The sequence below is a fragment of the Pterocles gutturalis genome, unplaced genomic scaffold (genome assembly GCF_000699245.1).
Source record: "Pterocles gutturalis isolate BGI_N339 unplaced genomic scaffold, ASM69924v1 scaffold16056, whole genome shotgun sequence".
NCBI lineage: Eukaryota > Metazoa > Chordata > Aves > Pterocliformes > Pteroclidae > Pterocles > Pterocles gutturalis.
The window spans coordinates 1,933-17,786 of record NW_010103351.1 but is presented as its reverse complement, the minus strand read 5'-3'; the positions used below and the strand labels follow the sequence as shown (position 1 = coordinate 17,786).

The 15,854-nt window shown below is 35.0% G+C and overlaps 1 protein-coding gene across 1 annotated transcript in view; it reads right to left on the bottom strand.

The window, feature by feature from the left end:
- WDR60 (WD repeat domain 60) overlaps nucleotides 1–15,644 on the bottom strand; it is a 29,496-nt gene extending 13,852 nt beyond the window's left edge. Inside the window, exons 1-10 of the mRNA XM_010086695.1 lie at nucleotides 15,561–15,644; nucleotides 14,975–15,028; nucleotides 12,952–13,378; nucleotides 12,344–12,396; nucleotides 11,393–11,719; nucleotides 9,632–9,690; nucleotides 9,187–9,244; nucleotides 6,118–6,195; nucleotides 4,727–4,922; nucleotides 2,712–2,814 (exon numbers count right to left, since the gene is read on the bottom strand). Coding sequence (XP_010084997.1) covers nucleotides 2,712–2,814; nucleotides 4,727–4,922; nucleotides 6,118–6,195; nucleotides 9,187–9,244; nucleotides 9,632–9,690; nucleotides 11,393–11,719; nucleotides 12,344–12,396; nucleotides 12,952–13,378; nucleotides 14,975–15,028; nucleotides 15,561–15,644 — 1,439 coding nt within the window. The remainder of the gene's footprint in view (nucleotides 1–2,711; nucleotides 2,815–4,726; nucleotides 4,923–6,117; nucleotides 6,196–9,186; nucleotides 9,245–9,631; nucleotides 9,691–11,392; nucleotides 11,720–12,343; nucleotides 12,397–12,951; nucleotides 13,379–14,974; nucleotides 15,029–15,560) is intronic.
- Between the last annotated feature and the right edge of the window lie 210 nt (nucleotides 15,645–15,854).

Genomic DNA, 15,854 nt, shown 5'->3' with positions numbered 1-15,854 from the left:
ATGAATGTCTCTTCCTATTGTTAGGATGGTGGCTAATTCTCCTAAGCTCATTTTATTAATTTACATCACTTTATGTGTACATTCTTTATAAAGATCAGCTATAATGTCCTGGTTTTGTTAGACTTATTCAAATGTATTTTGAATTACTGAGATTGGTAATGGACTGCCTGAATTTGTACCTCTTTACATCACTAGGGAAACAAAGAACAGTAGAAACAATCCTGAAAGATATTTTAAATATATACATGAAAATCTTAAATATATACATGAAATGAATTTATTCCTGATTCATAACCTGTGGACATGAACACTGACCTCATCCCCAAAAAGAAGGCCTCCAAAGACCATCAGTTACTGGACTGATAAATTGTATGAAAATGAGTACTTGAGATTGAGGTAGACCATGTGTTATTCCACTTGTATTTTTTGTTTCGAATAAGATTAGCACATTGTACAGTATTTCAGATACCTGAATCTCTTTGTCCTATGAAATCCCAAATTGTTCCATCTTCCTAAATTCCCTTGCTAGAATGATTAAAAAAAAAACCAAACCACAAATGCCTTATCTAGCTTCCCTCAATCCTTTTACTTTCTGCCTACCTCAACTATGAATTTTTTATCTCTGCTCACAAATAAAACTATATTTTGATTCTTAATTGGAAAACAAGTCTACCTTCATATACTGTATCTTACTGACAAGTAAAAAACATCTATGGAATATTAAAAAATTTGTGTAATATTAATTATTATCATCAACTACAAAGAGATTCCTCCCACTCCACTTGTATGGATGTATGGAAAATGAAAAGACAGTCAACCTTTTCCACAATTCACACAACTATCTATCTACTTGAATGTCATAAAACAGTTAAGATTTTTATTTTGAGAGTTAACTGCTTGAATTACAAACACGTTCTTTCTATAATACAGATACCTTGACAATGAGAAAATTTTTGTAGTCTCCCTTTTTCTCTCTTGCATTTTCAGTTTTTTTAAAAATAATATTTAATATAAATGCAACCCAGATACAATTATGGGTCTGCAGCAATTCCATATCTAAACAGTCTTACAGATGCATATTGTAGTTGCAGATTCTTCTCAGTAAGATTGTATTTGAAAAAGGAAAAGACTAGAGAAACATGAGCTGGAAGTTCTCCTCCCAATATTTTAGGCTGGATTTTTCTATATGCATAAGGACAATTTTCACAACTCCAAAATGCCACAGCTCATTTATGAGATGCTTTCAGTTTATTTACTGATAGCGATGGATGTTGGAGAGAGTCCAGAGGAGAGCCACAAAATTAATCAGAGGGCTGGAGCACCTCCCCTATGAGGACAAGCTGAAAGAGTTGGGGTTGTTCAGCCTGGAGAAGAGAAGGCTCTGAGGAGACTTAATAGCAGCCTTCCAGTACCTGAAGAGGGCTACAGGAGAGATGGGGAGGCACTCTTTATCAGGGAGTGTAGTGAGAGGACAAGGAGTAATGGGTATAAGCTAAAAGAGGGTAAATTTAGACCAGACATTAGGAAGAAATTTTTCATATGAGGGTGGTGAGACACTGGCACAGGTTGCCCAGGGAAGTGGTGGATGCCCCATCCCTGGAGGTGTCCAAGGCCAGGCTGGATGAGGCTTTGAGCAACCTGGGCTAGTGGAGGGTGTCCCTGCCCATGGCAGGGGGGTTGGAACTTGATGATCTTTAAGGTCCTTTCCAACCCAAACCATTCCATGATTCTATGATTATAACAGCATTAAATTCCACAAACTCTTTCTCTTTCCATGAAAATGCTAGTTATCTCCACAGGTTATATACATTGTTAGCATGTACACAAAGTTATACGCATAGACATAATTAGTCACAGTACGTAGCCAGCATAGGCTGACAAACATTTCAGAAGGCAATTCTTCAGACAATTGCCTTCCTGAATTTCCTAATCTGTCTCCATTGTCTAGAGAATAAGCCTAGACCATGAACTCATGTAAAATTTGGACGTATAAATTTAGGCAAGGTGAATTATACAGCCTAGACAATAACAGCTCCTTTATGTTAAGATTATCCACTGATGTGCAGCTACACAGCAGTGGAATCTACTATTATCAATAACATTTTATATTCTTGCTTTATGAGTCCAATTAATGTAAGAGAAAATCAGAGACACATACAGCGTTTCAGATAAATCTGGAGCTCTTGGCAAGTTCCACAAGAAACAGGCATCAATTTGTTTCTTTAACACAGAGCTGTCTCAGATGTCTGAAATCTAGATCAATTTTAGATCAGTAATAACATGTTTTTACACCAAATGGTGTTACCCCTGAAAGGGAATATGCTATTTTGACAACAAGATGTACTATACAGAGTCTTGATTATGTCAAGAAATTCCTGTTCTGCAGAGCCCTGAGAACAGCTAAAAAGCTTGCTCTTTAGTACTATAAGTCAATATCTAATTAAGTGACTGAAGAATCATACAAAGAAATGACAAATCTGGCAACTCATTCTGTAATAAAATGATACACATAAACTGATATATAGATAAATTTCTGTTGTAAAGTGACATTAGCAAAGCCTGTAAATTATATTTACCTAAGAACTAATTACTGTTAGCTTACAAAATAATATTTGACTCTAAAAGCCTTAAGTTTATAAACTTCACATATTTCAAAGATAATTGAACATAGTGAGTTGCCATTTTCTGTGGATTATTTAAAATACACTTACTTCTGCTTACTAGCCATACTTCGGCTACTTTGTCGTTGGTTTGCCATTTGAAAATCCATGAATATTCCACAAAAAGAGTTTCTGACAGAAGGATATTGCCTTTCTGTGACATTATAAAATATTGTTAGTGCTACAATTCACACTATACAGTGCACTAAAATGTAAAGCAGTAAGTCTGAAAAGTAACAGATCTATTATGACACAGCTACTTAAAGTTACTAGTTTGAACATTACACAAGGTGCTCTAGCACAGTTATCAGTACAATAAGCTTCTTCAACTTCAGTAATTGTCCAGCATTTTCCCCTTATTATGGACCTTTACCAATCAATTCAACATGACTGGCCATTGTAATTTTCATGTTAGAAGACTATGATGCAGAAAGTGTCCCCTTCTTTCTCCCATCATTATCAGGTCTCTTGTTCCCCTATGTACAGTAAAACACTCTATGACAACTCTAACTATCATAACAAATTCACGCAGACTACACCATGTGCATGCTACACCTCTAAATAAGAATTCATCACTACAGCTAGTGGAGAACCTCGTGAACACAAGCTTAACTGATGCCCTTGGATGAATAAGAAAAACGTTGAAAACTGTTACTTTAAAAGCCACATTTAATGGAACAACTACAGTATCTGATGTCATGTCAATTTTTCTCCCTTTCCTGGCTAGGTGGTAGCTAATTGACCTTACTATCCAACTTCCAGGCAGGACCAATGCTGCTTCACTTCCTCAGAGGAAGTGGAACACAGGAGGTTCCACTTGAATATGAGAAAAAACTTCTTCACGGTGAGGGTGACAGAGCACTGGAACAGGCTGCCCAGAGAGGTTGTGGAGTCTCCTTCTCTGGAAACATTCAAAGCCCGCCTGGATGCGTTCCTGTGTGACCTGATCTAGGTGTTCCTGCTCCAGCAGGGGGATTGGACTAGATGATCTTTCGAGGTCCCTCCCAATCTCTAACATTCTGTGATTCCGTGAAGACTGCCTTTTTAGATAATACTTGTAAAATGCTTTTAAACTTCTAACAATCATTACCAGAATGATCAACAACCCTATTAACCAAATAAGATCAAAACTTATCATAAAAGAGACTGTTGTATAATTTACAATAAAGCACTAAGTGCTACAATTCAGAATTTAAAAATCTGTTTCTATATTAGAATTCCATCTTGTCCATTACATCTACAGTATTAATGGAATTATTTTATTGATTCCATATTATGTATTAGAAAAATAATAATAATTGCATAAATCTTCTGCAAGAAGAAATTCATATTACACTATACTGGTTCTTAAGTAGTCTAATGACTACTTAACCAAAAATCTGTTGATTCTGTAAAGACTTACAGAAACTCCATGCTATTCTTCTATGACTGTACTAACTTTATATGAACACGAGTAAAAAGTTGTTTAACATTCTTTTGCACAGCGATTCTATACTGCTGTTCAAACGACTGGAGAGTGAAAAGGGCAACCACAGCTGTAGTTAGTTAAATAAATAGATCTGGCACTCACAGGTATCAGATCAAATGAATACAAACCAGCAACTCCATAGTCACATTTCAGAAAAAACCCTGCAATTTAAGAGTGATGTAGAACTATATATTTAAGTACTATCTGTAGTTCTCTTGCATTCCCACCCAGAGCAGTGGGTTCAACTTCGCTCAAAAGAAAAAGGCCAATTAATGTCTCCGGAAGCCCCAAACTGTTCTAACACTCCTCCAGTTTTCAAAATCCAGACTCTCACATCCTCCTCTTACCCAAAATAAGACATATTAAATGTCAGTCTGTAAATTTTTATACTTCACATTTTAAATGATTAGTAATGCCTCTGAATCATTCTTTAGCAATGTGAAAGTTACAGTACTTACCCACAAACCTAAGTGACTCATCCAGACAACCAGATTTCTGTCTCTAGGCAGACTTCTAGAAAAAGTAACCTGTTTACTCACAATTTGTATGTGTTACTCATATATTTAATTAAAAAAAAGACCGGTGTCTAGTAACATACCCATGATTGGTTCCTTTTTTTCATTTTCAATTTTCTTTGGCAGTGAAGTATAGATTCTATCATTTTCTGCACTAATTGCTCTTTGAATTTCTTCAATTTCTGATGTTCTGGAAAATGGAATCTGTCTTGGGTTTTCTTCTGCATCTCTTTCTTCACAACTTTTGTCTTCATCATCATCAAAATCATCTTCATAATCCTTTAAAAGTAACATGACACTCAACTACTAATAAACATGGATTACAGATGTATTTTTCAACATCTTTTTAACAAATTATAAAATGCTGTCAAAACAAAAGTAAAATTCTCATACAGATGGCTATAAATCCTCTGACCAAAAGGCATTTTAAAATAACTGTTTCATCAAAGGAAAATAGCATGTCTTAATTGTGCTGTAATTTTAATCAAGAGAAGACAATCCCACTGTGTTGTTCTTCAGTGCCCAAAATAGATTCTTTAAGTATCCTAAAGTAGGAACTATATATTTAGGTGGATTATGTGTTCTTTAAAGAAATAAAATGACAGTATTCAGTGGCACAAATACTTCACAGATGTATTAAGTTTATTTGATAGTTTTAATTCAAGCTGCCCTTCAATGGCAGATTCAAATTTACTAAACCACCACACTATCTGTTTGCAAGTCCATGCATAAGGCTCATACTTCAATAATTCTCTTAACTAGAGACAATCCATCTCATGCTAAAATAATCACCTAACACATATTATACAAACAAGTCTTAAAACGTGCTCATTTCTCTCCACTGAATGGTAAAGGGCCACTATAGCGAACAGATCAACAGTGGACATCGCTCCTAATGGAAGTGGAGATGAATTCTAGCTTCACTAAACAAAGATGTACCTGGTTCAGCCAGCAATGAAAGCACATTCAACACACTCTTCCATCTTAATAACTTCAAAGTAAATGAAAGAGAACCAAAAGTAAGAGACCTGAATTAAACAAATTAGTGAAGGGACTACTGTGGGTCAATACTTTTTCTACGATATTTTTGCAATGAAAAACACTGAGGCTTTTTTCCTCCTGAAATTTATTATTTGATCTGATTATTTTAAAAATTCAGTATTTTTCATAGAAAATCATTTAAATAACTGAAACCCAGGAAGACAGAAAGAGCATCTTGTGAAGACTTCAAATCAAAAGCAAAAGCTGGTTTCCAATCCCTGATGAAAACGATGTAAACATACAGCAGAGAGTTTTTACATAACATTTCAGTTGCCTATTATCTACTAGTAACCAAGTTAAGGTCACTGTCACCAAAAAAAGAATAAGTAAAAACCATGTAACATCCTGTAAATTTTATTTCTGTGAAGAAAGTTAATCACTATTTTGATACTTCAGAATTAGTTCAAAGGGACAATTGTATGCTTTTACTTACTTCAAAATCATCTTCATAATTTGCTGAAAAGTTATCAAATCCCATGTCTGAATTATAGATGCATGTATCTTTCATTTCCTAAACAAGAAAAATCAATGAAACTGTTAAATAATCTTCCAAAAAAAAAATCTTTATCTGGCAGATCTTAGCCTAAAGATAGATGAATAGTTGTTCTTCTCAGATATTTCTACATTTTCAAGCAAACATACAACAAATTCAGTTTAAAAATAGAAATAAAAGTGTATTAACAAGTGATAATTACTGACTTAAAATAATAATACAGGAAGACAAAACAGAATTCAACCCTATCTTGGGAAGGCCAACTGTCTTCCCACCAGTATTTTTACTGGGAAAGACATAAAAACTGCTGTGTTGCCTACTATTTCAATACTATACAGTAGTTCTTATGATGGTGTAATAACAAAATAAAACTGTTCTACTTTTTCGAGGATTAGACAAAATTACCCCTATACTTAAGTTATACTGGAAGATTCAATCTGTTAATAAAATAGAGCAGATGTTGGAAACAGAAGAAAACAGAGATATGGATACAACAGGAAATAAGATATTTTTATATATAAATAATTTTGTTAACATTGAATACTCTACTGTATTTACATGGAATAAGATTTATGGCATCCCTGAAATAACCTGAAAGAAATTGCCTTTCTCTAGCTTACTGAACAACTAAAATAATGTCATTTAATTACCCCCAACATGTACCCCAAACAAACACAAAGCTTAAAATGACACATTGATCTATCCTATCTTTAGTCAGCCTTTTCCTTTGATAGCTTCCTCAAAGTCATAGACTATATTACCCATGTCTCAACAGATTTCAAAATGGAAATAAATGTGAGGTTTTATGAAAATTACGTAGCATAACAGCACACCCATTACCTGCTTCTATATTTAGAGCCAAAGGATAGCAGCTGTTTGTCAAACACCAAGCTAGGCACACTTTTGATCCTTTCAGAACTCTTTAAGAGCTAGAGCCACCTAGTTTTCACAGAATGTACTACTTTCAAAAGTATTAAGGACATCATATAGCAGTTAACAGCTTCAATGGCTCTCTTAATCTTCAGAGTCATCGGACTCCTAGAATTAAGTCTACAGTACTTCAGTCTTTCTGGTTGCTGCTTTTTGTCATTCCTCAGATCAATCATTGGATCAAGAATAAGCCATAGTAGTCAGATTGTCTATCTGGGCAAAACTTCCCCATTTTCTTCTGCCTGAAAGGTTGCAGGTACCCAGCAGTAACTAATTAATGCTGAATTTTTTAAAAATTCTTATTCCATTTAGTCAAAGACACACGTAGTAATACACCCATAAGGATGGTTGTAGTCTTCATTACCTTATTATAATAATGTCTGAATATGCCTATAGAGCTGTTATTTTTATTAATAACACATAGATGTTTATAACATTGCATCTGTTACACATGTGGTTTTTACACACTAAAAACCTCCAACTGTCAGTAGTTGTCAAAATCTTACTGTCCTCATAAGAACCTCTCACGTTCTCATAGGCAATCAGAATCATCCTATCACAGCCAGGTTCCTAAATTAAAGAACATATGGAGAATATATTGTCAATACAAAGCAGGATTGATTACAGTCACTCGGGAATGCCTGGATGACTGGCATTTGGAGTAACAAATATATGAAGAAATCTATAAATAAATCCAAAAAATAAATCCACAAAGAAATCAAAAAATAAAGTGCAAACCCAGGGAATTTGATTTAATTATCCCTGTTGAGTCAGGTCTTAAGTAGGGACCTCACTCTCCCAGGTTGACTCCTATGGCCAATGAAGACAGAGAATGGAAAAGGAGACCAAACAGAAAAGGACGCAACTGCCTATTTCTCTCCACAAACTACAAAAGAAATTTAGGTCTTCACCACAGACAATTCACACCTAAAGGTGAGTTAAATCTGGACCTTAAAGATCAGCATCAATGCCAGCTGCTACCTGTAACCTCAGCTGTGGGAACAGAGGAAGACAACAGTTTGAACTTACTAGTTGATCCAGGATGACTGCTGGCCACAGCTGCAAGAGCTGTGCAGACAAAATCTAAGAATACATCAGAAGGAGCTTCTTACAGGAACAGATAAGTATTTTGTCATGTACAGCATTACACAAGGCACTGATGAAAATTCACATTCAGTACTGTGTTCGTCTGGTCACACATATTCAAGAAAAATAAACGCAAACTGAAACAAAGAGACAGCTGCTAAAATGACGAGAGGACTGAAGAATTTGGTTTGTATAGGTCAGCAAAATTAAGTCAGAGAAGAGACAAACATGCTTTCCATAAGCTCACTAGGTGAAGAATCCCTAAAAATGTATTTGAGCTAAATGCGAGCACTAAAGCAAGAACAATAGAAACATATTGGAAATTAGAAGAAAATAACAACAGAGGTCTTAGCACATCCTTGAAAGGGAAGTATTTCTGGCATGAAAACAGGCAGGTTTTAATAGAAGTTAGTTTTGAAAGATACGTGTCTGAAAGATATATGGCTGCCCATAACATGAGAATATGGAAAATTATGTCTTCATTAGGTACTACCACTTTTTCCTAAATCAGGATCATAATCCTACAACATTCCAAAACAGAATTTGGATTTTGGGGGATGGTTATGAATGGATGAAAATATGACAATATTTTAAAACTTTTTATAGTAAAATTAAGCTGTACCTGCACAGACTAGTCCAAATAAACACAAGTCTATACAGCTTCCACTTCAGACTTGCTGAAAACTTGGTTCTATCTGCACCTGTCCATTTAAACATGTAAAAATACATTCCTCTTTCTTCTGGCAACTGTTTTAAGATACATATATGTGTTACATTGCTAGCTGCATTTTACTTGGCTTACACTACATATTATTTGCCTATGTCAGCTGTTGATAGAAAGAAATAATATACTTTAGGTACGTGTAGATGATTTGTATTACATGTCTAAATTCTTCCCATCTTAGGATGACATTATATTGAAATACATATTGTAATTATTATTAATTCCAAGAAAAATGCAACATCCTAAATTCCAAAACCAAATAGTTTTACCTCATGTCTTGTGTCCCTTTCCTCTTTTTCAGTGAGTTTTCCTTTATCTTTCGCAGTCCTATTGAAAAAGACAACATCAGTTTATTGGTTAATTCAGAAGAAAGCACCAGATGAATTTTGGTTTTGTTTTCCAGGTTTTGGGGTTTTTTTGTTATAGAAAAAAAAAATATGTAGTTTGCAAGGACCGAAAAATATCTCTCACTGTCCTGGTGTATAAAAAAAAAAAAAAAGAAATAGAAATACATACATTTTTATATGAATCCTCTTAGAAGCAAAACACAGATTTTTTTTTTTTAATTGCTATAGTATGGTACAAAGCCACAGTGAAAAAAATTATATTCACCCATGATATTTAAGATCAATAATTCATGCTTATTGTTTTGGTGGTGACTGAATCTTAGTAGATACCATACAGCATATACTTAGTTAAAATCTCTGAATTTACCTTACACGCTGATGGCTCATTTCCTCTTGAATCCTCTCCTCCTTTCTGTATTTGCTGCTCTGTAAAAGAAGCCACGCTATTCATGTGTCAGAAATGCTGGGAGGAAATACATATATCAACCTGTACTAGCAGTAGTGATATTAAAGAGTAAGAAAGGTTTCTAATGAACTGTTTCAATTACACATACTATTTTTTTATCAGTCACTGCTTGTAAGAAGTTCTGTGTACGAACTAATGACAGAATAATCTCCTTCTTACAGATATGGTAACCAAAGAAAATAAACACCCATAAAAGATATGCTATACACATAATATGACCTTTTCATTAAAATATTAAATACTTGAGAACAAAGTTTGACTACATCCCCTTGTGCAATACATTTCAAAAAGGAAACAAGAAGGGAACTTGAATCTTCTCCTTCGCTTAACAGAACTTTATAATGCCTTACCAGAGTAAATTCTGGCTTTTTCATAGGATACCTTCACAGTAGTATATTAGTAACAGTGGTTAAAAAATGCTCTGGGCCCAGTGTGTACTGCTTAGATTATGAGCCCGGAGCACTCTCCTAAATAAATCCTATGCGTGTCTGAAAAACATAGGGACTAAGGGCTGACCTCAGTAGGCTGTGTCCAGCCCATTCCAAAGAATGAGATTTTAACAGTATCGATTGCAACAATTCACACCAGTTGGACCCAGGGACAGCGAACTGTCTCAGGCACTTTTAATTCCCAGTGTAGGGACCTGACTCTTAAATTCCGTATTATGAAGGTTTGACAAAGTTTGCAAATGTATTCAACAGGTTGTTTAAGAGAAAGGTGCTTTTTCTCCATCCATGAAAATCAGAAAAAGAAACATAACTCTGAGACAGAAGCATCAGTGCTTATATTCTGCAACAGCTATCCAAGTAAATTTCCAAGGAAGTTAAACCTTGAGCAAGCTCCTGATAGACTTTGAGCCAGTTACAGGAATCAATTGTGGTGGGCCCCTACACTGAAGATGCCTATTATTTTCACTAGAAAATTTATTTCTTAACTTTTCTTTGAGAAGCTTGTACATCTTCACTCTTCAGGGAGCGGTAGAAACTACCCTAGTCCGGCTGAATGGTTCTATGTTCCATAAAACTTACCTGATTTTAAGGGTTACAAATTACTATATATTTCTTCTCAGTCTTGTAGAATGTACTTGTATCATAAAAACTAGTAAAAAAAAGTCAACATTTTTATTAAGTCTCTAAGATATAACTTCATGGTCTGTATTAGAAACATAAAAGATATTCTATGGCTTCACAAGTACAGGCAAAACCAATAAATATAAGGGATCTATACCCACATGCCTACTTGTGAGTTAGATATCCATGCTCCCTTTATAGGCAACATCAAAAATAGCTTCTATTAAAATATTATTCATTTTCGACAAAGGCAGACAATACTTTTTAATGGACCTCTCGCCTAATCTCATCTCCAGTTCAAAGTGACAAAAGTGCTAAAAATTTCAAAAGTCATAGCAACAAAGAATTTTATGAATAACAGATGTCTCTAACATACAGACAAGTTTCTAGTTTAAATTTCATAGAAGGGATCAGCTCTGGGTTAGGACACTTAAATGCAGGTGCAGTATTTTAATCTACTACTTCAGCCTCAAATTTCAGAAAATGCTGACTTAACAATCCTAGTAGTTTTATTATTCACCTTATCAATGATGATATATAAACACTTAAAGTAAGTTATAAGGTAATGTTTTAAAGTCTTAACAAAACTAACCCTTAGATCATGCTTCTTTCTTTCATTTTCTCCACTTTTTACTCTCTCATTAGCTTCTGCTGGTTGGCCTTCTCTGTCTCCATTGGAAGATTCCCTTTTAGACCTCTTTGATCTATGTTTTTCTTCCTCTTCCTTTTCATAACGTTTGTGACTTCTCTCTTTTGAAAGCCTCTCTTTTCCTGGCCTAAAAGAATGTTCTTTTTTTTCTCTGTGTCTTCTTTCTCCCTCTTTATCCAACTCTTGATCTTTCCACAATCTGTTTACACGTTCACCTTCTTCAACTTTGTAGGCTAAAAATTTGTCGACACTCTTTTTGGTATCATTATCCTGGAAAGAGAAAAATAATACTAAAGAGTTAGAAAGTTCTCCAAGACTGTTTTATCTTCACAGATCTATCAATTTTTGACCATTAGAATGATGGACTCGTAAGGACCTCATCCCTTTCTGCCATGTCGATCTTCCAGACGTCTTTTTTTTTTTAATTACTGACAACGGCAAGTTTCAAATTATCACTTGAGATTCTGATATTTCTTAGGGGACACTGTGTACTTTGCTACATAAAATTATTTGTATTACGTATTCTTCACACAAAAATTTAATTCTTTGTTTGCTAGGTGGTCTAACATAAAATAGGATGCATACTAACCAGTATCCTTGTAATAAAGGCATAAATAGCAGATTGAAAAATTTTATGTAGCTGTACAGAAATAAAGCACTTTTTGCTATGCAAATTTTATTTTACTTTTATTTTTAAAAAATAATGAAGTATGTCCTTAAAATAGAATGTTTCAGATATATTTTGTTCTTGTTTGTTTTGCACACGTGTGAGGACCTTACTATCTATCCATCTCTTGGATTTCTTGGGAACTGGAGTCTGATACAGTTTCTTCATTGTTCTACAATTTTATCTTATTCCATTACGAAACACTTCATTCCTTTCCCTTCCTTTACCTTCTTTTCTGTATGTCTTCTTTCTCGGTGTTCACCTCTTGTTTTTTCCTCCTCTAGAAAATATATGCATATATTAATTAAAAAGTTTTATTATACCCAAATTCTGTACAGAATTAACCTTAGCATGTACAAAATAGTATTTCAGTAGCATGGCTTTTCTAAGAGCTTTCTAAAAATAACCTAATAGTCTGTTGAAATTTTCTCTTCAAAGCTGGTTCCTCCTTCTTTCCTAATGAATCCCTCTGTTCTCAGTTGTGACAGTGAGAGTAACGACAGATGCTAGTAACTTCAGCAATCACCCTGCAACTTGGGGATTCAAATGGCTCCCTCAGTAGAGAATGTCTACCAGGAAAGTACTTATTTTCTTCAAGTCAACTGCAAAACAGTGACATTCACTCTGTCTTCAGAGGAAGGTAAACCAGCATCAAAATTTTTAAAAGCACCAGAATAAAACCAGGTTACCACAAGATTCTGTAAAGATATACATTTCAGGAGGTACGCACACTTGCCTGTCTTTATCCTCTCTGTACAAATGGGTTACGGTTTCAGAGTACATCTAGCTAAATATCAAATATTTCAAAGTACAACAGCAACCCAAAGCAACTTACTCAAATGATGCCTGCTTTCTCTTCTTCTGTGATGTTCTTTATCCCTTCCTTCAAATGATTTCAGATTATTTTGTGTATCTGTTTGCTTTATCGCATGTGTTTTATGCTTCTTGTCTCGTTCTCTATCTCTCTCCCTGTCTTTATCTCTTGGTACACTGTATCTTTCCTTCTCCAATGTTGACTCTTGAAGCTTATCTTCGTATCTGTCTTGGTCTCCTTCTCTCGGGTGCTCTTTTCCCCTTTCTCGCTCACTCATTTTATCCCTGTTTCTTTCACCAGATTTAAATCTCTCTCTCGTTCGTTCCTTGCTCTTCCCTCTGTCTTTGCGTTCATGTTTATGAGTGTCTGTGTCATGAACAGACTTCTCTTTCTGCAGTTTCTTTTCTCTGTGCTTTTGGTCTTCATTTTGACTATCTGGTTGTGATGCCTGAAATTAAAAAAAAAAAGTAGAAAAAAGATCTATTATTATAATTCAGCAATCTATTTTGATATAGTATATTCATGTGAAAAAAAACAAATAGTGGATTGCTAACTATGAATTTAACTTCTCAAACTATTAAAATGCTGATATATTTCTAGGCATACTTTGTAAAATTACTAACATTATGTCTTTATTTATTGTAAAAAGAACTAATAAATGAAATAAATAATAAGCTGCATTTTCAATGTATTTGAAAATAATTGGTAAAGAAAAAAAATTACTGTTGAACCATGCATTCTGTTTAGAGCTAGGTTGAAAAAATAACTTAGCACCTTAAAGATGTTAGCTCATGTACACAGAAACTGTGCCATCTTGTAAAATATATTACAGATATAAATAATAATGATAGATAACTGGGCATCCTGCAGCTGCCTTTAGAATAGAACATTAGCTTTTACTTTAACAGAAAGCAGCATATAAAAACTGTGAAAAAAATTTTTGGCCTAGATCCCTTGAGGATGTAACTATTCTTACATTTTCTAAAGTCATAAGAGATTATATTTTAACCTTCCTGAAGCAAGTAGCACAACTCCCACTGATTTCGCTACATGCATGATTTCAACTATTTACTCAATGCAGAACAAACAGAACTTGCTTTTATTATCGTCAACGGGTAAAGTGAATTAAACTTTATCCATCTGTTTCACAGAAATTAAAGTCCAACTACATGACTTCTGTTAGAACTAAAGCATTTCAACTCAGATTTGTTTGCTTTAACCCACATGGAAGTAGTGGAAATGTCAATGAATGTCTGAAAAATACAAAGTACTTATACTGTAGCACTGGCACTGAAATAATGGAGAGCTTTGGAACATAATTGACAGAAACCTAGGTAATACATTAACAAGCAGGATGCTTTAGTTTATCAAAGGACTAGTGAAGAATCTGCACAAGACATAGAAAAGATACATATTGGAAAACAGCTTTAAAAAAATATAGCACAAAACTAATATGGTCTAATGTAATATAATGGCGCAACTGACTGGAGCCTGCCTGAATGCCTATTTGACCAGCGGATAAAGTAATTACCAGTTTAAAAGCGTATGGCAAACATGATAGAGGATGATAACAAAAACGATCCATAATACACACGTAGGAGAGTAAGTATGTATGCATAAAGCAGAGCTGTAACTTGGATTTGGGTGGCCAGCAAATCAGATCCCATTGTGTGCTGTGTGATTACCATAACAATGGTATTTTTTCCATTTACCAAATTAAGAAATCTGTAATCTTATATGACTTGTGTAGCTAGAAACAGCTGAGTGGGCTGGCCTCAGGACACCCTTGGACTAGACAGATTCCAGAAGAGCCAGTTGTGGCAAGGAAGTTAGCAGCTATACATTAAAGATTAGTACTGTTTGTATTCAATGATGCAGATTTAAAGTGTCTGGTGTACCAAAGTGCCTTAACGAGCTACTAAAAATCCCACAAGGCAGAGTGACCAGTAGAATAAGCAGTCAACCCTCTACGTTTAGACTGACAATTAATTCCACTGCTGTAAAAGTAACAACATCAAAACTAGTAGAAATAAAATAAAATCACCCTAAGATGTTTCCTAAGTTCTTCTGATTTCCAAGTGTCTTCTTTGGTTCTTCTCTAGAACAGAAAAGACAGCGAAAGACTGAGTAATCCATTAGCACAGAGACATAAATCACTTAACAATGAATAGTTTTTCAAAGGAAAGGATCAACGTATATACAGCAAGTGAATTTTATAATGTAAACATTAATTTGATTTAGGCCTAATGTGTATACTAAAGCATACCTGATCTGACTGGACCTAGAAGAGGCCTGAAGCTCAGACATCTATAGGGTTATCCAGCTCTGTACACACGTGGTAACCAATTTTGAGGTCAGTGCCTATGGTGGATAACAGTGCGGGCCTTCAAGAAAAACTTAAAGTTGGTCTTTCAATGATAAACCAAATGCGTACACAGTCAGGCCACTTTTGGAAAATAATCAACGTATGAATGTCATCAGGTTCAACCTCCTGCCCTACTAGATCTAACTTCAAAGTCCTGGTCAGGCACCTATTTAGGTGAGGTTTTAATATCTCTGAGGTTGGAGGTTTTCTGAGCAACCTGGTTCTTAGATTTGACCACTGTCAATTAAAAGTGTTTTCCTTATACCGAGTCACAATTTCCCTTGCTAATAGCCAGGGCCACTACCTTCTGTCCTTTCACTGTATATCTCGGAGAAGAATTTGGCTCCATCTCTTCCACAGATCCTCTTTAGATACTTGAAGGTAGCAGTACGATCCCCTCTTAGTCTTCTCTAGCCTGAACAGCTCCTTCACCTCTTTCCCACATACATCAGGACTCCAACCCCACAGCCATCTCACTCTAGAATCTCCTTAGTGTCAGGTGCCTTAAAACCGTACTGCAGAAAAAGCCTCACAAGTGCTGAGTAGAGGAGAACCATCT